We start from the raw sequence: 26,558 nt of genomic DNA on the forward strand, positions 1-26,558 counted from the left end.
CTGTACATGGCCGTACCATCCTAGTTGTTTTGTTTTTATGTCATCAATTATTGTATGTGTGACTTCCATCATTTCTCGTATTCTCTCATTTGCTATCCGATCTCTTCTTGATTTGCCTGCTACTCTTCTTCAGAAGTACAGTTCTGTTACTAGTAACAATTTCTCCGTTCTTTGTTTTAGTGGCCAAACTTCACTGCAATATGTGATTATACTTTTCAGTATGGTATTGTATATGAGCTAATTGTTCGCTTTAGATATTGTTTGGTCCCAAGAATGCCGTTCATCATGGATATGCCTTTTCTACCCTGTATGTGTCTGTCTTTTATAGCAGCATCGAGTGTTTCATCTTAAGTTATCTTCTTGTCCAGGTACTTGTATCCATCGCAGTGTTAAATTTCTACTCCATCGTTTAGTGTAATGGACTGCTTTGTTCAATAGTGGATCGACCTGTAAGAAATCCTGCTTCAGATATTCTACTCATAGATCCGGTTACAGCTATTCCTCGGTTATTTTCAAAATTGTTTTTATACCCCTTTTTATATCACCCCTATTTTTAGATATGATGTTTTCCATTCCATAGGGATTTCGCTTGTGCTTATGCATTCTTAAAATAGTTGCCGAAGATGTTTGTATAATTTTTTCGTTTCGCACAATTTTTCGAGTATATCTCCTAGTCCAGGTGCTGTATTCCTCGTCAGGTGTTTATATACATTTTTAATTTCTTTTATTTATGTTATGTTTACGCTCTGTAATCTTATTGGCGAGCCTGCTGTTGCAACTCTATATTGGTTTTTGTTTTCATGTTCCTGACATTCGATTCTATTCTCTACCAAAAGTTCTTCAAAATTCTCTTCCCAGTCTTCAGGTTTTATGCTGTTTATTTTGTCTTTAATCTTTTCTTTTCTGAAATTCTTTATCAATTTCCAGCTTTATGTGCTTCTGGTTCTTCCATAGAAATTTTTCTTCTTACATCTGCTTATTTTTCTTTATATTTATATTATTATTTTATTTTATTTGCAAATAAACTGCCAGGATACCTTACTCACACCAGATACCGAAACCAACATAGTAACAGTGATATGAAGTCAAGAATTTATAAAGCCAGTAGTGTAAGACCAATTACGACATAGGTATAGGGACCCGCTTCATTTATTATTTTTTTAATTGCTAATTTTAAATATTAACTTTCTTTTCTCAAAACGAAATAATATGGGTTATATAAAATCCACATTTAATATACAAACCAGATGCTAAGAAGGGCCCGTTAAGTTTTACGAAACGAAATGTATCCCTAACCAGATGTTTTTGGTGTGTTCAGTTTAACAAACTGAATTCCTCATAAATTAATTACCTTGTCAGACCTTATGTCAATAACTCACTTTAGAAATGCATTCAAAGACGTTTCTTAAAACTGCAGAAATGTTTCAACTTTTAAACGCCAGATCTAAATAATTTTTCGTCTTTCTGGCCAGATGGTAGAAACACAAGCATATTAGCGTTTGTGGTTTTTTTTTCAGAATAGTCACAGCAACCACCCGGCGCGAACACACCACCATACTCGCAAAGAATAACAAACCCTCTTTCGAGAAATATTCACGCTATTTTACCGACACAAATAAATATATTATTGACAAGTTGTTGACAAGTTAATCATTACCGAACACCCACGGAACATAGGTATACGTCAGAAACAAGACCCGACACAGCCACTGTATAGAATCAGCTCAGCTGTAACTTTTATCGCCGATAGTGAAACACCAAATTAAAGATGAAACTTTGCTTCTCTAACTACACATTCTACCCGGAAGGTCTTAAAATTCTACCTACTGATTGACGGAGCCTCACAGCGTGACTGGTTTGACTGTTAAACTGATAATCATTGATAAAGCTACATGTTGATTGTTTGAAGTGAATCGAAGGAATGATTCTAATGCATTCTATGAATTCTGTTTCTTAGCGGCAAGATGAATTGGGTCATAGCCCACGCTACCAACGAACAAAGGTTTTTATTTAATCAGCAATATTAGTATGCCCCAGCCAAAAATACTATTTATGATTTGCAATAATTAAACTAAATTAGCAGGTCGCACCTGTAATTTTACAATAACAATTGCGTTAATGTGATATACGGGGTGATAAAAAGATTGTTTAATATCGGATATGAAAATTGAATGTTTGAGATTAAACAGCCACAATACACAGACTTTTGGAAAAGTCAGATCTGAAAGTACTAAGAAGAATTACAGGAAATACGCTGAGAGATCGAAAGAGGAGTGAATAGTGGACCAACCACATAAGCAGAATGGGGGTCACCTGTGCGGTCAAAACAGCTAGAGATAAATCATCAATCGGCAGAAGAAGTATCGGACGACCGCACAATAGATGGAGAGACCATCTTCGATAGAGATATCAATAACCACCAACGATCAAGCAGAATTGCCTATAAAGAGCAAGAAGAAAAATAAATAAAATTAGAGTGATAAAACCTTAAAAGTTAATAAGAAATTTACGGTTTATAAAAAGAGAGAAAGCTAATATTAGAGGTAGGTAATAATAAATTTATTTATATTTTTATTGCTCAGATTACCTCATAGTCTAAGATACGATATAAGGTCGATTTGCACCGATCTGTTTAATGGATAAAAATTATTGGATATGTAATTTAGCATGTTAACATTTACAAAAAACAAGGGTTGCCCGATCTAATCTTGTGCTAACTATAATTAATTAATAATTAAAAAATGACATTTTTTTATAAATTAAAAAAATTATTTTCGACCCGGGCAGATATTATTTCAGATTTTCTAGGTCATTCTATACAAAAAAGGTCTTTTTTAATTTTTCTCTTGAGTTGATCGTTTTCTAGTTATAAACAATTTAAAACTGAAAAAAGAACGAAGATGACGATTTTCAACGCTCAAAAACATAAGTATAAAAACATCATTTTTGAAATTACGAAGTACCTAAATTCAAGTTCAAACCTTAATCTATCAGTTCTTGATAATCTTTTTGGATTTATTTTATTCTGAAACATTGTTTTTTAGTTGTTAATGCCCGTCTCCCCATAAGAAACCTTCCTCATCAACAATAAAAAAATATGTTTTAGAATAAAACATGGCTAAAATTTTTATTGGAACCTGATAAAAAAAGGTTTGAACTTGAATTTATGTACTCCATGATTATAAAAATCATATATTTTACTTGTGTTTTTGAGGATTGAAAATTGTCATCTTTCGTTCTTTTTTCAGTTTTAAATTGTTTATAACTCGAAAACGATCAACTTCAGAGAAAAATAACGAAAGATATTTTTTGTTTAGATTGATCCAAAAAATCTGACATAGTATCTGCCCGTGTCGAATTTTTTTTAATTCATAAAAAAAATGTCATTCTTTAATTATTAATGAAATATAGTTAGAACAAGATTAGATCGGGCAATCCTTGTTTTTTGTAATTGTTAACATTCTAAATTACATATCCAATAATTTTTATCCATTAAACAGATCGGTGCAAATCGACCTTATATTGGATCCTCTACTATCATATTTTATTATTGTAGCAACAAACGCTTCAATTAATGCGGCGTATCTTATTCCCTCAATTCCGTCTATACTAACAATCCCTACAAATCATGCAAACCACTTACACTCGCCCACTCATTCACCAAACCTAACGAATTCGAGATAGCATACACTCATAACAACGCGCTCCAGTGGCGAAGTGGGTCAGTGGGACCCCGATCCGGCGGACGGGCTGGCCCTCGGCCCACTTCCCAATTATCGGCGGCCACACGACCTCTGAACTTACTGTTCGTTGCTCTTGATTGTCTTATTTATTCTGCTGCACGCTTCCATGCAGTCGGTGGCCTCCTGCCGACCTACATGGCCCTCGGAATTTTGAGCAGTTTACGATTCGAATAGAATTATTATTCTTGTTGTGCTTGTTCAACATTTTTGAAACATCTTCTACAAGGATGAAAACGTTTTATAAAAATACAGGTAATATAAATAAAGGACACCGCACAGATCTTATGGAAAATATAATGTTACACAAATGAAATAATATTGACATGAATAAATTGGTCTCGAAATTACAATAATTTCATGCAATTGCGCCAACTCTGAATTTTGTATAATAACATCATAAATTGATATAAATAAATCTAAAATCAAATGGGACTGTACGTGTGTCAAAAAGAGAAAAAAGTTTTTTAATTCGGTAGGTACTTCCTAGTCATCCTTTATACTAGCCTAGCCACTCTCAGGTTATGAGTACATCTTGTCTTAATGAAAATATGAACGATGAAGATCTAGATTGAGGCAAATAAAACGATAAGGAGTCTTTACTGACGTGGTGCATACAAAATATTATCGCCAACATATATTTTTTAAATTTAATGTCATCCGAACCACTGGGGTTATAAACGACAACAATGGAAAATACATATTAAAAATAAAAAGAGATTGTAATATTAAGTAAATACATACATATGTACTAACAAAAAGTATACCTGGCAAATTTGTGATACAATTGAATGTCTTTTATTCCTATTTCCGTTAAAAACTGTATGATATTTTTGATATTTGTATTGTCTCTAAGAAGCTCAGATACCTATGTCCCTGGGAAGGTTGAGTTTACTTCTCTTTTGCTGGTATATTTGACAATCGGTTAAGATATGTTTTATTGATATAAAATAATATTTGCCAACATAATTTGATATTGGTTTTAACACTTACTTGCAATTTACAATTTAAGAACTTTTTAAATTTTAGACGTCATAATAATTTCATGACAGTGATGACAGATAACTTGCAAGATGGTCGCTTTCGATTTGTAATCGATAGTTATCAATATTGATAATTACTAAATCGCTAATCATAATAATTATTATTACTAAATCGCTAAAGTTTTAATTTATTTTATATTAATATAATTACAAAATACTACAGAATTTTCCTTTTTGAGATAAATTTAATTGATAATATCGCAAATTGCGTGAAATATTTTTAATAATTAAAGTAAATAAATTGTAAGTCCACTCAAATACTCGCCTTTCGATTGCTGCCATCGACCACTTACATTCAATCTCGGTTAATTTGATTAATTGCAGCAGGTGAAATAAAATTCTTCTTTCAGTACAATAAAGTGTTACTTTACTGCCGCAAATGGGGGCAAATGAGTACAATAATGAATGACTTTAGTGACGGTTGGCAATAAAATACATTATTAGTTAGAGCCGTATTTTTGCTTGTCTTCTACAGTGCTTCTAATTTTGGGAGAATTTGCTATTAACTTGCTCAGAACAGTGGACCGTTTAAGTCAAAGCTTTCATCCTTACTCCAAAATAATCGCAAATTAGTGAAATATATTATACTCTTCTTTATATTTTCATAAGTTTCATAAACAAGATTTATTAAATCTTTTCAAGCTGAACTTGCAAAGGTTTTATATCTAATTTAACCTGGCTGCTAAGCAACTTTGATCTTGTTTAACAACCAAAATCTTATATTACCAAGTATAACGTTAACTCACGATGTGACTTAATGAACTCTACATTGTTTCCTGCAATAAACGTTTCAATTTTGCCTTTTCGAGAACCTTAGATGATAGAACGCTGTCGAAAATCGTCCAATAACGGCGTAATTATGAAAGAATTTCTGACAGTATTTTATATACCAAAAAGGTTATTAAAAGTCTCTTCTTTAACAGGAGGAATTTATTTCAGCTTCCTGATGGAAGAGACAGTGTAAAATTTTAATATCGAATATCTTTTGATAAATAGGGACGGAGAATAATAGAAGAGAAAGCTCGGTGATTGTTAATAAAATATATAGGTACTTACGTTTAATAAAAAATGATTTTATTAATTAATTAAAGCGGGAATGTAAATATGTTTTTAGTAAAGAATATTTTATTAAAGTTGTTAAATGTCGTCAGCTAGACTGACCTTATCTTACAGTCTGGTCTTTCAAAAACAATTAGTAGTTTTGTGGAGGTCTAGTAACATCTCATTTATCCAATTCCATGCTATGGAGTCTTGAGATTAATCGATTTAATATATTTATAATCGCTTTCAACATTTACATTGTAGCCACACGTTGGGCGCCATTTAATTGTGTAGCCTACGAAATTGGGTGGTAGATAATTATGCCTAATTGACGATGGTAAATGGTTTGGTAAATGGCAACACAGTTACACAAATTAATATACTAGGGTCCAGGCTTCAGTCTGTTAGAGGTGTTTTGGTTAGGGTTCGTCAGAGCTAGCCTACAAGTCGTTCACAAGTGAAATATCTGTGATGTATATTGTGTTAGATCCAGCATACTTTGATGTAAATTGTGTTAGAATAAATATTTAAATAAAACTTTTTACCTTACCTATCAATACAAAAATACTAGTATGTTCTCATCCTCCACGAAAACACCAATCCTTATGAAAATAGCCACCTGCATTGTATATAAGATGAGTTAAATTCAAAATTGGCTTAGTGTTTTTAAAAATATAGAACAAATATGTCTTGCACCAAATAATAATTTGGGTTCACTGCATATTTACGGGAGAGATTATTTTAGATTTAACTCTATACGTTTATTTAGAGCAATGACCTAATAATTAAAATTTTGTTACAGGTATGATCAGTTGCAGCTATTTTACAAGTAGGATATGGTAAGAAAAAATATTTACCTATTTAAAAAAAAAGAGTTGATCTGTACCCATTGAACTGGCAACTACCTAGCATTTTCGAGCAGGGAACCATGTTGCCCTTTGAGCATGTGTTCTATTATATCTAACAACATCGATCTGTAGCCACCATGTTCTAGTAAAATAAGATATTTAAACCATATATTATGGGGTTACCACTTTAAATAGTGTGCTAGTTTCAAACTACTCAGTAGAATGCAGTTCTGAATTAGAACGAAAAAGTATTGCAATCCATTTGGATGACTTTTAAATAATTTTTTAATAAACGATTTTATACCAAAATACAAGTTGAAGTTTTTTATTTAACTATTTGTTTACTAAAATATTGCTTCAATATGTCAGTGTACGTAAGGATTTATATAAGTAGTTAGTTATAATAGAAAGAGTCCTTTTTTTATTTTAATTTTTAACCAAAAATCTGCGTCGATTTGCGTCCACACGTTCGATAAATCGATACCAACGAACTGCATAGTCACATCGCATCGTTGTCGTGTATACAGACTATAAGGGAGGCTTACATCCGACAATGGATAGAATAACTGTTAATGATGATAATGATGACCATATTCGCTCTCGTGACTTTATTGAATATGATGTTCTTGTTGTGCGCAGAGCCATGGTCACTTTGAATCTTCTCCCGAATATTTTTCAGGGTGATGAAATACCGAAGTTATTCATCTTGCATCTCTTTAACCCAGGAACAGACGATCCACTCTACAGCGTTACTATGTGGCGCCACATAGCTTAGACAGTGCGATTTTGTAGCGCCAGCGATTTTGTAGTGGACGCAACTTGCAGTGAGGTTCGGCGATAGTGGCTGGCCCCTGATGTCGCTCGTCTGGAATGACACGTATAATTTACATAAGTGCCATAACAGACGGGCGACTGTGGCCGGCGACTCTGTGGATCCACAAAAGTGGTTTACCGTGGGTTCTTATGCGAACGACTGTGGCCGGCCACAGTCGCTCGTCTGTTATGGCGCTAATAATTTACGGCTGATCATCGGAAGCTACTTTGTGGCGCCAACTAGTAGCGCTGCAGAGTGATTCGTCTGTTTCTGGGCTTATTGTATTAAACAGTTGTGTTGTTTATTTATGCATTCCTTATGCGTTAATTAAAAAAACATCTGAATATTATATCCAATTACCTAGTTGTTTCCGAACAATAAGTAAGTTATAAAATTTCTCGCACAAAACCTAATCATATTAAATTTTAATTTTCCCTCATATTTGTAAATAGCTAAAAACTGTAGGCGCCAGTTACTGTACATTATTCGGCACTCGATGCTTTAGTAATTAAGCATCGAGTTCAAAATTCCGAGCTGCAGTTCTTAGAAGATCCACAAGATGTTCTTCTTCTTCTTACGCTGTCTATGCATTCCGAATATTGGCGATCAGCATGGTTATCCTAACTTTGCTTGCTGCTATTCGGAATGGACCGGTTGTCGATGAATAAAAAAGAATAAAAAACCACTTTCTCGGGATTTGAAGGCAAGATATTCTTCTTCTCCTTGGTCATATCTTTCTAAATACCTTGCCTTGAAGAATAAGTCGCAACAAGCCATATCGCTGTTATAATTACTTATTATAACATGGCCAAGATATTCTATGTGCTCTTTGATGGTAATAAGCTTGCATTCCTTGCACATTCTACGTAGAACCCCAATATTATTCACACAAGTAACATATGATTTTTTTTAAATTCGCTTGTAACACCACATCTTGAAGGCCTAGAGTGTTTTTAAAGAAGCTTCAGAAAGTATCCGGGCCTTTACTCCGTTTAATAACGTAGAATATACGTAGAATCTGATGATACAAACTTTGGTACTAAGTGGTAACGTGACTTCTGGAAAAAAAACTTCATCGTTACGAACGCTGATCTTAGCCATAAAGAACCATAGAAAACACGAGTGTTTGCTATGGTTCCCCTTCCTGTAGCTTCCTGTCGTTCTCCCAGTGCTGACTCGAAGATATGTTTAAAGTATATATTAAATAACACCGAGGACAGAATGCAACCTTGTCTTACTTCTCTATCTATGGATACTGCCTCTGTCAACTGGTCATACTTAGCATGTTGCCAACTGGAAAATTTAAACAACAGCGCAGAATGTTGCAGAAAGCTTGAGAAGGCTGAGTCTCTTGACTGTAGCGCCATGATGAAGATAATGATACAGGAGCTCTCTTCATATAATATTACTTTATAATATATTTAATTACTTAAACACACCAGAATATTACATTATTTAACCCTCTCGTTGTTTCCAGACAACTTTGACAAAGTAAGTTAGATACCAACTTTGTCGAACAAAACGTAATAGTATTAAATTTTAATTTTCTCTCATATTTGTAAATAGCTAAAAACTGTAGGCGCCAGTTACTGTACATTATTCGGCACTCGATGCTTTAGTAATTAAGGATAACATATATCGAGTTCGAAAGTTCGAGCAGCTCGCTACTCGTTAGTGTTGCTTTTAATGAAGCTTTATTAAATTCGTTCGAAATACATAACCTCAAATTGAAAAGTTGCGGATAAACGTTAGTCGGAAGTTTGTAGCGGAGATGAGTGTGAATTTAATGAGTTTTCCGTGCTGCGAAATGTACTAACAATAACCTGGGTGATAAAACAAGATTTGTTCAACAAATATGTAGGAAGATGAACAATAAATTAGGATGGCAATCTTACTACCATTGAGAGCGCAATAAGCAATTAAATAAATTGCAATTCGAAGGACCACCTACTAACGTGGGAAATAAAGAATACAATCAATAACAAATATTTAATTTAATGACTAACTTTGTTACTATAACTAAATTAAGATCTGAATAAAGTTCTTTTGTAGAGTTCTTATATTTAAACCGCCACCGATTCAATGTCTCATTTACACTAGTCCGCAAAACACAAAGACGATAGCACTGTTTAAATGCCACTAACTATAATATGAACTAAGGTGGTTTCTTTAGTTTAATAAACTTAATTAATAAGAATCATTTGCGAAACTTGTAACTATACGTTAAACTATAAGCTAGACACACAATAACTATATAAAATACGCAAGATTTTTTACTCTAAACTTAACAAGGAAGCATAAAAACTGGTTGGATTCTAAGTTCTTAAAATATAAAGGAAAAGATTCCTCTCATTGGCTGTATACCATAATAAAAACTTACTAATGAAGTAAAAACCTCACATGTAGGTAGGTGGTATATAATTTATTAAAAAAATTTTTCTAAAAATGATCCAAGATGGATAAAATCACAAACGTTTTCGGACCAATCAGTCCATCATCAGGTGGTAGAAACTTCAGATCCAACTACTTTGGATCTGAAGTTTCTACCACCTGATGATGTTTTCGGACCAATCAGTCCATCATCAGGTGGTAGAAACTTCAGATCCAACTACTTTGGATCTGAAGTTTCTACCACCTGATGATGGACTGATTGGTCCGAAAACGTTTGTGATTTTATCCATCTTGGATCATTTTTAGAAAAAATTTTTTAATAAATTATATACCACCTACCTACATGTGAGGTTTTTACTTCATTAGTAAGTCTAAGTTCTTACTTTTTCACTACTACGCGAGATATGAAACAGTAAACAATAAAGGCGTCTACCAGATTGATCGAATTCTGTATGTACTACAAATACGCGAGAGTTTTTCATCTAAAACTCTTAAAAGCGTAAGCGGTGGCAGCTGCTCTGGATTACAAATTGATATTGATTAACACAACTACGCGAGAGTTGATAACTAATAAATACGACTACCAAATTAGGGTCGAATTATAAGTTGATATAGACTGCTTGACTACTTAAAATTATAATTGCAATGCAATACCATTGGTTGGCCTTGTACAACGTCTAAATTTCTAATAGGTAGGTCAAACCATACCTATTGAATGTTTGCTACCCGGGATTTCTTGGCTACAAGTTTTCGATGGGTAAAACCATTTTTTTAATGCAATATACCCAGGATTTCTTGGGTATTTGAAAGCCGCAGAAACAATAAGTAAATTACAAACTTTGTCGAACAAAACCTATAAGTATTAAATTTAATTTTCCCCTCATATTTGTAAATAGCTAAAAAGTACAGACGCCAGTTTCTGTACGAGTAACGAACAGTTCGAGCTGTTCGCTACTCGTTAGTGTTGCTTTTACTTTAGCTTTATTAAATTCGCTCGAAATACATAACCTTAAATTGAAAAGTTATGGACGAACGTTAGTAGGAAGTTTGTAGCATTACAAATTTCCGCTACAATCTTTTGTTAATAGAATTCATTAATTTTATATCCCATCTCAAGAAAAATATCTATTTTTCTTATTTATTTTATAAAGTAGTTTACCATAAATATTCTGAACCACCCCTATTTCTAAGTACAACGGATTATTGCTTAACATTTAGAAACGTTAGGAAATTTCCTGTTTATTTGTGTAAACATCTTTATTCTAGAAGGATTCGTTAAAAAGTTCCGAGTATATTTTTCCTTTCTTTTGAGCGCGAAGCATCTTTTGTTACTATTGGTCTGAATTTTGAAAGATCGTTGAATTGTCTTAGACTACTGGTCAACATCTTCGTTCGAGAAATGCTTCGGCTTGACGCGCAAGGACAATTTTAGGAAGGTTGGGTATCCCTCCGAAAAGAATATTAGTTCTAAAAGCACGTTTGAAAGGTAAACGCCTTTTCTAGTAGAACTCACAGACTCACAGAGAACCGCAATTACCGGTTTAAAATTGGCTTTTTTCGTTATGGTAAACGAAGAAAAGGACTTGCAATTTGTCCTGTAAATATTATGGAATACTGGTAGAAAATTTCACTCCATTACATTGGATATATTTATGTGAAAATCGAGTATACAGTATTATTGTGACGCAGTTAGGTATGCCGGTAGAGAAGTGCGCGATTCTATAGTATTGAGAAGCATTTCCAGTTTTTATGATGTTATGGGATGAGATTTCTGATTTGGTATCAACTTTATCCTGTTTCCTGTTTCGTTATGATTTGAATGCCTCCCCCTTTGTCCTGGATGGAAAATTTTTGGACAAGTGTTTGAAGTGTCACGTGTGACGATGGGATTTTGTTTTTTTTTATTTAAAGGTATGAAATAATATTTATTTTTGATTAAATTCCAAGTGGATATTAATTTGGTAAAGGTTTTAAATATTTTAATAGTTTATTTTCAACATGGTAACTAACGGAAAGTTTTATGTAAATTAGATAGAATGGCAGTGACATTTGACAGCCATAAGTAAATTTTTGTTTAGAGATACACTGCTAAAAATAAGGTTAAGAATTGTAAAATCATATAGTTGTTTTTATCATTCATTTCCTGTCAAAGAATATTTTTTTAAATAAAAATGAGGTTCAAAACAAATGTTTGGAAAATGTACCTATTTTAATTTGTGTAACCTTTTTTTTGGAAAATTATTAACCAAATATTAATACAAGTGAAATAAGTTTTAGAATACCTAACAAAATAAGAAATGGCATAGAAGCCATAGGATGGTAAATAATAGCCCAGTTTGACCCAAACGAGGAATCTAAGATGAATGTCTCTCATTTGGTATCCGTAAGTACTGTATTGAACCACAGTAAGTACCAAATATGTGTATCGGGGGATTTTTCAAACGGCGTAAAAATTTCGTTAAATAGTAGGAAAATCCTCCAGTCCGAGTAAGTATCCTTTATTTATATGGTAGTTAGTCATATTTTAAACCTTCTCATCCCCCCGCCCCTAACGATTCCACGACCTGCCACCGCACAACCAATGAGCTGCCGTTCGCAAAGAAGCTTTATGTGTCTGTTCCTTCTACTAGCCCCATTTCGACCCCCAGTATCTAAGTATTTAGTCCTATCCCTGATCCCATCAGAGCAGACATGATAAAACGTTTCAAGTTTGTAGCGGAGATGAGTGTGAATTCAATGAATTTCTCGTGCTGCGAAATGTATTAACAATAACTTGGGTGATAAAACGGAAAATTTGTTCAACAAATATATAGGAAGATGAACAATAAATAAGGATGGCGACCTTACTACCATTTAGAACGTAATTAGCAATGAAATAAATTACAACTCGAAGGACTACGCACTAACGTGGGAAATAAAGAATACAATCATTAACAAATATTTAATTTAATGACTGACTTTGCTACTATAACTAACTTATGATGTTGTCAAAGTTGTTTCGTAAATGTTTTATGTTTAAACCGTCGATTTAATGCCTCATTTACACTAGTCCGAGAAACACTAACACAATAGCACTGGTACAATAAATTTAATTAATAATAAAAATCTAGACACACAATAACGATATAAAATACACGAGAATTTTACTCTAAACTAAACAAGGTATCGTCAAAACTGAGTGACGTGTACATTGGACGGAGGTACATTATACCTCCATCTTCAACATGTAGAAGTACAAAAATTACCGGCACTCAAATTTATCTGTTTGTTCTTCGTGTAGTGTACGTTAAGTAATTGTTAGATATATGTAAATTGAAGTTGCCACCACTCAGGCAATTAATGACATTCGAAGATACCTTTCTGTTTTTTGACGAAATGCCCCTGAAGATGCTCTAGGAGTGAAGTATACTTGGGCAATATTAAATAAAACTCACTGCTCCATATCTGCCTTTTATTTCGCAAAATTCATATATTCAACAATTTCCTATTTCATTCATTAATTATTCATGTCGTACTTTATCGAATGCTTTGTTATAGCCAATAAACCACGCATAGATATCTTGATTTACATCCAGGCACCTTTGTATCAGTATATTAAGTGAAGAAAGAGCTTCACGTATTCCTATTCCTTTGCGAAATCCAAAGTGTTTATCAAATTGTTGTGTATCAAAATAGTTCGCTCCTTTAAACTTTTTAAGCCTTTAATTACCGTAAATATTATCTTATTCTGCCTTAATAAGGGTGCTACGTGAAACTCTACCCCGTACGGTTTATGTAGTCGAACATATCTCTCTTTACACACCACGTATCCCTTTATGTCACTTATTACCCTGGAAACGTATCCTATCTATCTACCAGAGACAATATACGAGGCACTCGGGCGTTCTATTTAAGTAATTGTCTTCCAGCAGAGAAACTATAACGCAGACTCCTAATTCCTTTTGATCTGACATTTGAAGTTAGAGAAGCGGAGAAGTTACTGCAATCCGATTTTCCATAATGAAAATCTTTGCTCAAGCGCGAGTGCTTTTATACGTATGTGATTCAAGAAAATCATTTGTTGAAAATGAACTACATACCCGGTGTTACATAAAAATTGCTAAAAATAATTATTTACTGGTTAATTAAATTAATCTTTTTTATTTAGGGTATGGCTGTTTTCTTTGAGCTCTTCTACTGTCTTTTGATCCTTTGCTTTCCAAAACATGATGTTCCAGGTGGCAATTCTGAGTTTATTTTGATTCCAGATATTAGTCCGTCTTCTTGATGTTTTCTTGCACATTTCTGCGAGCCGTGTTGAGATTTTCCCCAGGTAGGGGGCCAACTTGGTCTGGGAACCCTCCTCCTTTACCCGGGCTTAAGACCGGCAATGGTACTGTGAGTTACTCAATCCACCCAGCAATACCATAAGCGGAGTTCAAGGCGATTTACTGAGCCCTTTCATATTTAATTTAATAATGGACAAAATAATAGAAAACTTTCCCAGAACAGCTGGATTTAGATCGGTAATACATTCTTTAGAGTCGTTTGCTACGCTGACGATGCTGTCCTTATCGCAGATTCTGAAGACAATATCCAAAAGCTACTGCATGTATTTAATACTAAAGCAAAAGAACTAAATATGCTCATCAACACCGAGAAAACTAAATGCCTATAATAATTTCCAAAGAACCGATAAGATGCAAATTAGAAATTGACTGCAAAACTGTGTAACAGGTGAGTTACTTCAAATATCTTGGAGCGAAATTAACAATCTATGGAAATATCTTAAAAGAGGTCAGAGAACAAACAATGAAAGCAGTTAGAATCTCGAAAAGCCAAAAAAACAAAAACGTATGGAAGAACAAATATCTAAATACTGAAAGCAAAGTCAAAATATATGCTTTTTTAAATCCTATGTGTTATGTGTTAATTTATTTATTTATTTAAAAACTATTCTCAAGTAAGTGCCTACACCACACCCTACCAATAACTTTTCTTTGAACATATTCCTTTAAACCCTTGCTTTTCTGATCTTTTTATAATTTACTTTTACAGTTTCTTAACCAATCTTTTTGATATTTTTTACTACTTTTCATTTAATTAGCTTTCTTTCTTATTATTTAATTATTAAAATAATTTCCTATTTGTCATTTCCTATGCTTTGACCTCTGCCCGTATCGTAAAACATCTACGAGCTAAGACCATCACATTTGTACAAGTGTCTACAATAAAGTTTTCATACTTGGCTACATTCAATACACAACCACTTGAGCATTGTCTTTCTCCATTCTAACAAGTCATCACCTGTTTCACAGCACGCATCTTCCTTCAGGATCCGTTCCAAATTCAAAAAATTTTACTTTGTTTTGACCTGCGTAACATGTCTGTTTACCGTATAGCTCTCCCAGCCAACCAATTGGCATAAGTTGGACGAATTAATATGATAACAACTAAGTGGCAACGCATCCCTTGTAACGGCATCATTTAACTACTTGTAACGCCGACCTGAAGATGATCTGTATAATGTAGAGATCGAAACCGGTCGTCAAAGTATAATTAAATGATTGTGAGTAAGTCTGTGTTTCATTACTACATTCAAAATATGTATATAAGACATCAATATAACCTATTATATCATATGCGGCAGAAACAATACCAGACAAATAAAATTATACAAATGATGAGAAGAGTTAAAATGAGAACACTAAGAAAGGCAAAACTCTACGTGAGTTTAGCAACGTGTGAAACACAATGTAATCTATACCAAAATTACAAATGAAATGAGTTCTTTAAATAAACTTCGTCCGTGTATTGGTTCATAGTTGGTTCGTTGCTTTTCATGAATCGTGATGAGTTTGCAATGAGTTCGCTGTAAATATATTTTCAACGAACTGTACGTAAGCAAACAGTTCGCAAACTAAGTTATAGATTATTACGGTGCGTAAATTGATTAGCAAATTTTACCTATCCCGGCTCTTAGTCTATTAACAATAATTACTTCTTCAAAAACGTTTCGTTTCTTTTTCGAAATTTCTCACTGCCATTAAGCCACGATGGGTAATTAACGCAGACTCAACGGTTCGGTGATTGACGTTTAAATGACATTGACAAGTTTCTTCGGCGTGGGAGCGTTATTCTTCTGTTGATGGTAATCAAACAATCAGCGATGGTCGGATGGGGTGAGCAGGTACGTTGACTTGACAGGGGCGTACGTCGGCATTTTACAGTTTGTTTCTATAGCAATCAGTGGTGGTTTGATAGCATTGCAAATATTTGGTCTCTTGGTCTCTATGGAGACATTGCGACCTGAAATTATTTTTTATACTCTCACAATAATGTTTGGTTTAACAGATCTGGCCTTTTAAAAAACTCTTCTTCTCATTCTTTACGTGCCATCTCCGAGACGAAGGTTGGCAAGCATCATCGCTATTCTAACTTTTGACACTACAGCCCGAAAGAGTTCAGTTGAGCCGCATTCAAACCATTCTCTGAGATGTCTCAGCCAGGACATTTTCCTTCTACCTATGCTGCGCCTTCCGTGAATCTTTTCCTGCATTATTAATTTTAGGAGTTCATATCTGTCACCACGTGTTATATGACCCAAATATTGTAGTTTTCTTATTTTGAGGAAATCCAGTATCTCCCTGCTGTTCTATATTCTTCTTAGTGCTTCTTCATTGGTTATTCTGTCTGTCCAGGAGATTCTCAGTATTCTTCGATATGTCCACATTTCAAATGCTTCCAATCTATTGAGATATTGTTTATTAAGAGTCCATGTCTCCACATCATACAAAAGAACAGAAAATACATAACACTTTAGTACTCGTGTTCTAAAATTTAGGCTGAGGTCTCTACTACACAATTTTTGTTTCATATTATTGAATGCACTTTTAGCCTCTTCTATCTTAACTCTAAGAAAGTCTAATACGTTTCAATTCGATTGATTAACTTCTTACTCCAGAAAAATGTATCCATGATGAACTCATTTTTCGTTAAAAGCCTCATAATTGGACATGGATGGTAGTGTCAACAATGAGATAGATTTCATCATAACCTACAGAAAAGAAGTAATCAAAGACATTGAAGTACTCAACAAATTTTCGATAGGAAGCGATAACAGATTAATCCTAGCAAAGGTACGATTAAATGTCAAATTGGAACAAGTAAATAATGGGAAATCAAAGGCACTAAAAACGGAAAGGGAGTGCTGCCCGCGTAAAGAAAAATTAAGCCAGAATTTCAAAGATTCAATAGGTAGAAAAAGATAGCTAACAGAAAAATACGAGTGCAACTACACAACGTTGAAGAAATGAAATAAAGATATCAAGCGGTCAATCCGAAAGACATAAGAAAAAACAATACAAGAGAAATAACTAAAATAATCAAAGAAAACAAAAGTTTAAAACAAAATCAATGGGAAAATCCCCGTAGCTGGCTGTATACCATAGTTAAAAAACCATACTGAAGTAAAAACTTCTTTTGTATATTGGTATAAAAAGTTTTATTAAAAAACATAAAAGTCCTCCAAAAGGATTTCAAATATGCTCTTTTATTCTTTTCTTTCTGTCCCCCCCCCTTTTATCTATCCCACCCTTACCACAGTTTACCTCCTTTCTCTTCCAATCTTCCCTCACACATTTTCCTTAAATCTAAGTTAGATTACTAACCACAACAAAGTTTACCTTCTTACATTACCACTCCTCTCTCATACATTTTCCCAATCCACATAGTTACATGGCCATACCTCTTGTTTCTGATGTTTCCGGTTCCCCATGCATTTCTTGATCTGGTTGTTCTTCTTCTTTTTTCCATTTGGCAACACTACTCTCTACTTTTTTCTCTCAACAATACATCAACCTGCTTTCCATTACTGACTATAAAATTTCAAATTTTCAGTTAACCCATCCAATGAATTATTCCATCAAGATCTTTGCCTCATATTGACAATAACCCCAACTCTCAGCCTGTATTATATAAATATCATTCCAATATACACTCACACCCTAACTACTTCCTATGGTTGCCTCTTATGTTATAACTCATTAACTTCATCCATTCAGTTTAATAATAACAATTGTTTGACACATAATTCATTTTGCATTTCTGATATTATCATTCAGGTTATTCCATCTTTGACTGGATTCTTTTAAATCATAATTATAAAATTTAAAAATGTTTTATAAAAAAAAAAAAAAAATTTCTGACAACATCTTTTAGGTAATTATCATTAAATAACTAATATTTTTTCAGTAATTTTAATTAAACAATTTTAATTTCAACCTAGAATATCAGGCAACCAACATCACTCGTTCTCAATTTGATTTTGCTAAACAATCTTCTCGCCTATGTGGGAAGCTTCACAATGATATACATTACTTTCATGTCAGTCTGTTTGCTCCATTATCTTTTCTAGTTTTTAGTTCTCTAATTCAGACAACCAATTAAATTATAATATTTTCAATTTGTCAATAAACATTACAAACATATACATAGGCAACCAACATCACCTAGCTATTTTTACAACATTAAATATACCTTATCTTGGTACCTATCATATAGGTGGCGTACATAGAACTAATTTTCCTTTTCTTTCAAACTAAATAAAACTGTTTGCCTTCTTTCTCAAATTTAATCACCGATGACGTCACTGACTTGCATTTTATCTACCTAACACTAACAACAGTTCTTTCTGTAACAGAGAGTAGAGAGTTGGCTCATATACTTTTACAATAAAATCTAATTATTATAATTTAAATTTCAATTTTATACAGTTACTAATATATAATCCAAAAATTTTTTAAACAACAATAATAATTTGAAATTCATAACCAAAAATTGACTACCTGTCTTGTCATGTCACTTCGGTCTGATAATTGGATTGTCATCTCCTTCACTTTAGTTGGTCTGTGTCCATTGAACTGGCAAGAACCACGAGTTCTTAACGAGCAGGGAACCATGTTGCCCTTTGAGCACTCCTAGCACATTTCATCTTGTAACATCGACTTGGAGTCGCTACAAATATCACTTAATTGTTATGTAAACCATTTATATCGATGTAACCTTTCTAAATAAGTTGCTAGTTTCTTTTGTGAAGCAGAACGTAAGTATTGCCACATTTTTCTTTAACCTAGTCACAATTTTAAACCTTTTGTATTCATTTTAACGTGGAAATACTTCGTTCTAGGCACTGAGGATGATCTGATTCAGATTGAAAACGTTTTGCAAATCCTTTTGGAAAAGTTTAAAAGTTTTGAGTCGAAATATAAACCAGGGATCAGAATTAATGCCAGAAATAACAGCCTACGCAGTTAAAACGACAATTTTAGTAATGGAAAATAAAAAAATCTCCTGTCGATGACGACGTAGTTTGAACGCGGCGATCTAACAAGATGGAAATGAAATTATTGAAACTTTCATCAAACTTTTTACCGAATGCATATTGAAGAAACTGAAGCCAGAGCTAGACAAGAAACTAAGAAACGACGAAGCCGGCTTTCGTGCTAACCATTGTGGAACACTTTTGTAGTCTAATAATTACCTTGGAACAAGCTAGCGGATGGCATTTAAATAAAAATTTAATAATATGTATTGACTTCGAAAAGGCTTTCGATACTATAAACAGAGAGTAAATGTGGAAGATTCTGAACCTATATGGACTACCGATGAAATACATCAATCTGACCAGATGATTCCACAACAGATACAAAGCCAGACTGGAACATGCGGCATAAATAATAGAATATATAGCCATGCAAAGCAAAGATAAACAGTAGAGAGATATTGCAAATACATTTTTATCACACTCTAATAGCAAAATACGCTATTTTGACATGTACGCAAGCGCAGAGTGAATGTTACGCTAATACCGGATAACGATTCCCACTATTTAGGTTGAAATAATAATAATATGTAAGCACTACGAGCCTAGTAGGCCCATGGCTTGATGTACTATTCTTTTCCATTCCCTTTTGTCAGTCGCTTTTCTTTCCCAGTTCCTTACGTTAATTCTTCTCATATCTTCTCTAACTCCATTACTCCATCGTAACCTCGGTCTTCCTCTTCGTCTTTTCCCTGCCAATGCACTAGATAGTACCATTCTGGGAATTCTAGATGGAATCATCCTCTGCACATGGCCCAACCATCTAAGTATTTGCGCCTTAATTACTGCTAGTATGTTAGGATCTTGATAGAGCTCAGTTAGTTCCTTATTTGTTCTTCTTACCCATTGTCCATTTAAGTTTTTCCCACTGAAGATTTTGCGCAGTATTTTCCTCTCCCAAACTAATAACAACTCTTGATGTTTTTTGTTGTGACCCATGTTTCAGAAGCATACGTTACTATCGGCCTTATTACGGCCTTGTAAGTTCTTAGTTTTGCTCTTCGTGATATATTTTTACTTCTTAACAACCCATTAAGAGCAAATATAGCGCGGTTGCCCGACATAATTCTCTTTTGTATTTCTTCTTCACAGTTAGGGTCTCTTGTGAAGACAGTTCCTAAGTACTCAAATCTCTCAACTTCTTCGAATTTATACTGTGTTCCCTTTGCTGTTGTCATTATTATGTATTGTTCCCGAACGAATTGCTTATTTGTCCATTCCATATACTTTGTTTTTGCTTAATTTATATACAATCCTTTGGTTGCTGCCCTCTCCTCGAGTTTCATGACTGTTTCTATAAGTTCTATTTTGCTCCTAGCCAAGATTACCAAATCGTATGCGAATGCCAAGCACTGATGTTTTTTGTGTAGATCAGACCTATTCTATTAATGTTTGCTTCCTGTATAACCTTTTCTAGTAATATGCTAAACATTATAGACGATAATGGATCACCCTGCCGCACTCCTTGTTTGACCTCAAAGCTTTCTGTTATAGTATTGTCTATATAAGACAATAGGTTCAAATAAGGGACGGTAATAATGTTAACGCTAATTTGACATTTGTGATGAAACATAAAAATAAATTTGTAGAATACAAATTTTATAAACTAAATACTGTGAAATATATTGTTTCCTGTGTTGAGAAACACGTGTGTTCTTATTTTGTCTAAAAAAGACTACTTTTGTGCTTAAGATATTAGTTATTCAGATATTTTATATTATTTTTGTTCTTATTATATAGGTATATTTGTTGTGGGTTAAAATTAAAATGCATGGTAACCTGCTCAATATCCAAATTCATTTTTCAATAAAATAAAAATAATTACAATATTCCTCAACATTAATTTCTAGGTTACATTTTACCCCAAACGTTGGTTGTCATAATAACGTTAAACCCCGCCCACAACATTTGCGATAACTCTGTTGATGTCTATATTGAAATAAACCGTTATCCGTTATTTACGTCTTGACACGCTATTAATGTTTGCCTTTGCGATATTTCTCTATTGATGCTAACTGTTCCCGACTCTATTCCTAATCCTAATAATAAACGATATTCGAAATAAAACCCACGCAGCTCAAACATTTGCCCTTCCAAACCCTGAAAATCTAAACGAATACTTCATTAACGTAAGTAAAAATATAACATCAACTATTCAGTCTCAACAAGATCCCATTTCCTATCTCCCTAATTCAGAAATTTTCTCGAATTCATTCTTTGTAAGACCAATCTATAAATCTGAATTGATCCAAACGATCAATAGTATCAAAAGCAAATCATCTTGTAGTACTGATGGACTATCCATAAAAATCTTCTCAAATCTCACAGATAATGTGTTAGAACTCCTCCTGTCACTAATTAATGATTCCTTTGAAAACGGTAAATTTCCAGAGTACCTAAAGACAGCCATTATTATTCCTCTTTATAAAGGTGGCGAAAAATCTAATGCCTGCAACTATAGACCTATTGCCCTACTACCGGTACTCTCCAAAATTATTGAGAGGCTCATAAAAACCCGGCTTATGTCCTTTCTCTTTGATAACAATATTTTATCACAAAATCAGTTCGGCTTCTTAACTAATAAATGTACAACTGATGCCATGTTTTCTGTACTTCACGAGGTTTACCAAGCACTAAACAATAATCCAATAATCTTTATACTGCCACTGTTTTCTGTGACTATTCCAAAGCTTTTGATTGTGTAAATCACAATATTTTGATTAAAAAACCTAATTTCTATGGAATTCGAGGTATTTCTTTGAATTGGTTCAAATCTTACTTAGATAATAGGAAACAACTGGTTAGAGCAAATGATACTGACTCTAGTCTCAAAAACATTGTATGTGGAGTACCACAAGGTTCAGTATTGGGTCCTCTACTTTTCCTTATCTTTATAAATGACATCACTAATTTAAAAATCGATGGAAAAATTTTTCTTTCTGCTGATGATACCAGTATCACTTGGAGCAACTCAACTATTGCAACTCTTCATGCAACTATAACTCCTGATCTTCTTACGATAAAAACCTGGTCTGACTCTAACTTACTCTCCTATAACGTGGATAAAACGGTACCATTATCATATAAAGGTGCTCTTCAACCCCTGCTTGTGAATAGCAGCCAGATCTCTACCGTTGATTCTGTAAAATTTCTTGGTATTCTTTTAGACAGCAACCTCAAATGCTCCCTTCATATCGATTTGTTAAGAAAAAAACTCGCCTCAGCCTGCTACGCCATAAGATCTGTTTCGAAGGAACTCAATTTAGCATCTTCTAAAATAACATATTTTTCTTTATTCGAGTCTCATCTTCAATATGGTCTTCCTTTTTGGGGGTCTAGTACAGCTACCCAATTTGATGTTATTTTCAAATTATAAAAAAGAGCAATAAGATATCACGATAATTTTAACCCTTCCATCTTTGTATATTTTAGAAACTGTTTGCTTAATTCGTAAACACATGCATGTCTTTCCAGCAAGGCCTCATCATGACTACTCCACCAGAAATTCAACTTTTGATGTCTATTTACCGATCCCGTCTTCTGAGTTAGTAAAGAAATCTATACTATATTCCGTAAAAAAAACTATACAACCATCTCCCTTTACAACTCAAATCTGCAACATCCTTTCTCAAGTTCCGTAAAATGACAAAAGCTCATTTATCTAAAAGACCATATTATTCAGTAGAAGAGTTTCTTAATGACTAACTAAGAAATCACAGTAATGTACAAGTAACCAAAGTGTATTTATCTATATTTGGGTGTCACATACAGCAGCTTAAACTTATTAGTTCCTTTGTTTGTGTTTTATTATATTATGTTGTATGTTCAATTTTGCAATCTATAGTAATTTTGCAATATATTGGTTTTTGTTTTTTTACTTCACTTTTTTAACTTGTTTATATTTTTTTTATTGACGATTTATCTAATTTTATAAAATTGTATTTGTTATTGTTATGTATATCTTTTTCGTGACTCTATGTTAAACTTTGTCCATAAAATTGTATAATTTTCAGTGACAATAAAGCATATTTCTATTCTATTCTATAGGACTTGCAGTTGGCAGGCGACATTTGTCTCCTAACCGAACATAGCAAATATCGACTATTGGCATATTATGCCGATATATCAGAATTACCCCAAATCAAAATATTTAACAACTGTATTAAGAGTACTATTGGACTTTAACAGATACTCTTCTCAAGAAATTGTAAGCCTTTAAAATTTGGTTATACCGAAGAATCCTACGAATAAGTTGGGTGGATAGAGTTCGTAACGAAGTTGTTTTGCACCGGATGGGAAAAGTCACGGAAGTCGTCAGAACAGTTAAAAATCGAAATCTTGAATATTTTGGTCATGTTATGCGACACCCAGAGAGATATAATATACTCCATTTAATAATACAAGGCAAGGTGGACGGAAGAAGTGGGCCAGGTCGAAGAAGAACGTCATGGCTTAAAAACCTGAGAGAATGTTATAACAGATCCTCTGCATCCCTTTTCCGAGCTGTCGTTAACAAAATTTCTATAGCAAATTTGATAGCCAACGTTCGATAATCGAGCACGGCACATGAAGAAGAAGAAGATTAAGAGTACTTATATTATATGGCGCAGAATCTTGGAGATAGGAAGAAACAACTGCCAAAAACTTACCATTTTTTTATCAGCCTGATAGGATGATAAAAATGTTTGACCATGCATCGCCACTGTTTATAATTAGCAGTACCTACCTACAAAAATATAAATATATGTCGCACTACCTCTTTAAGCATTTTTTTACTTTTGTCGTTGAACACGGCTCGCCGATGTGGAAAATAACTTACAAGCCATTACTTACACCTTTTCATGACACTTGCATGTGTTTTTCAAGAACAAAAAAGCCTATTTAGATAGTACATAAGGAAATGAATGTTAGCAATAAAGATCTAGGCAGTAAATGGTAATGGGTTATTTCATTTGGTAATCAATTTATTTTTATTTTCGATCTTTTGATTGACAGTTTGTAAAGCTGCTATAAACGATTTCTGTCATTTTCGTAGATGAGTAAGAAGCTAAAAATGTTGGACATACATACTTAGTTTTACTATTGCTTTTCAAATATTTTCTATTTTTATAATTTAATCAGTCACCCTTGTCAGTCTCTTTTTGAGTTGTAATTATAGACCAAGGAAATTAACAAAATAAAAGCTTTATTCATGACACTCTTTGATACAGATATCTAGCAACTGTTTTTGCAAAGGATTACATCAGTTTTTACGTATAAACAATATATAAGTAATGTAAGATCTCTTATTTGATTTTTAAACGCTTTTATTTAGTTCAATAGTTTGCATCAAATCTTTAGACGTTAATTTGACTGCCTCTTCGTCAATGAAAATGAATGAAAATTTGCAGACATATGTATTTGCGGGCACAATACACAAATAGTCAATAAAAAAACATTTTTTTATGTTTATTAACTGCTTAAATAAAAAAAAACGATTTTAATGGAAAATGCTTAAATTCTCTTGTTTTTTACAATGTAGAAACTTAAAACTTTTACCTTTTGTAGCTAGTGATATGAACTATACATAATTTCCACTTTTTACGTTAATTGTTTACGTTATGCTTCATAGATAAACAATGAAGTTTCAAATTTTGAACGCTCATATTTGTTTATATAAAAATCGGCGCTTATGGTAGGGGAGCCCAAGCGGGGATTTTTGCAGTTACTTGAGCGCGTCAGATTATCATATGGAGAGAAGTCTGGTAACCTGCAGATGTACCTCTGCCATTCTTAACACAGGGAAGTTCGTTATGCGGGATAATACTCGAAATTGTCAGATTAAGATAAGGTAAGTTAAGTATGCGTGAATCAAGAATTTCACAAAAAAAGCGAATATTTCGCGAAATGAACGTTAGATCGAAAAACTAAAAAATATGTCTTCAATATTTTTCAAAAATCGATTGAATGGTAGGTACCAAACATGGGGGGTAAATTTAAAATTTTAAATTCAAACCCGCGATATTTCGCAAAATAAACATCAGATCGAAAAACTGCAAAATGCAATTTCATAATGTTTTTGAAAAATCTATCGAATGGTATCAAACATGACCTCCCACGGAGGTGGGGTTGGAGGTTACTTTAAAATCTTAAATGGAAGCCCCAAATTTTTATTACAGATTTGAATTCTTTACGTAAAAATAGGCAACTTTTATTCGAAGCATTTTTTCAAGCTATGGATAGATGGCGCTATAATCGGAACAAACGATTGTTGGAAATGGAAAATTAAATTAAAAAGTGGAAAGTACCACTAAAATGGAAAATTTTACTTCACTTTTTTTGGTTTTAGTACCTAATAATCACAACCCAATAGGTCCCCATAACGCTCGAGTGACTGCAAATTTAGCATACTTTGCTCCCCTATTATTCGTGTCAAATTTCAATATGATACGAAACAAAACGATAGCCATATGGGGAGAAACCTGGTGCCCTGCAGATGTACCTCTACCATATATTGTCTCTTAACACAGGGGAGTTCGTTAAGGTGGGCCCCAAAAAAAAATCTATCCTTAAAAATACTCGAAATTGTCAGATTAAGATAAGGTAAGTTAAGGACATGCAAAACAGCGTATATTTCAAAAATCTGACGATTTGAGCGGGGCATAAGGAAATGGGCGAGTTAAAAATCTCACAAAATAAAAGGGAATAATTCGCGAAATGAACGTTAGATCGAAAACCTAAAAATACGTGTTCAATATTTTTCAAAAATCTATCGAATGATACTAAACATGACCCCCACGGAGAGAGGTGGGGGGTAAATTTGAAATTTTAAATGCAAATCCCGCGATATTTCGCAAAATAAACATTAGATCGAAAAACTGCAAAATACACTTAATCAATATTTTTGAAAAATCTATCGAATGGTACCAAACACGACCCCCATGGAGGTATGGTGGGGTTTACTTTAAAATCTTAAATGGGAGCCCCAAATTTTTATTTTATTTCAGATTTGTATTCTTTACGTAAAAATGAGCAACTTTTATTCGAAACATTTTTTCAAATTACGGATTAGATGGCGCAATAATCGGAAAAAACGATTGGTTTAAAAACGTGGAAAATTTAATTAAAAATGGAAAGTCCCCACTAAAATGGAAAACTTTACTTAACTTTTTTTGGTTTTAGGACCTACTCTTTACAACCCAATAGGTCCCCAAAGCGCCCGAGTGACTGCGCATTTAGCATACTTCGCTCCCCTACTATTATATTATTTATCGATTAAAAGTTCATGTTAAATATTGTAAAAACAGTTTTCAAAAGTAAAAGTACTGTGATTTTAAGCTT

General features: G+C 33.4%; 1 protein-coding gene across 2 annotated transcripts in view; it reads left to right on the forward strand.

Moving 5' to 3' along the window:
• LOC114334605 (uncharacterized) overlaps positions 1–26,558 on the forward strand; it is a 348,910-nt gene that overhangs the window by 245,887 nt on the left and 76,465 nt on the right. The window contains exon 1 of one of the 2 annotated variants that reach the window (XM_050654377.1): positions 6,623–6,663. The exons of the other annotated variant lie outside the window; for it this stretch is intronic. Coding sequence (XP_050510334.1) covers positions 6,661–6,663 — 3 coding nt within the window. The 5' untranslated portion in view covers positions 6,623–6,660. Of the gene's footprint in view, positions 1–6,622; positions 6,664–26,558 lie in introns of those variants that run through there. 2 annotated transcript variants of the gene reach the window in all.

Source organism: Diabrotica virgifera, chromosome 1, assembly GCF_917563875.1.
Source record: "Diabrotica virgifera virgifera chromosome 1, PGI_DIABVI_V3a".
In the NCBI taxonomy this organism is placed as follows: domain Eukaryota; kingdom Metazoa; phylum Arthropoda; class Insecta; order Coleoptera; family Chrysomelidae; genus Diabrotica; species Diabrotica virgifera.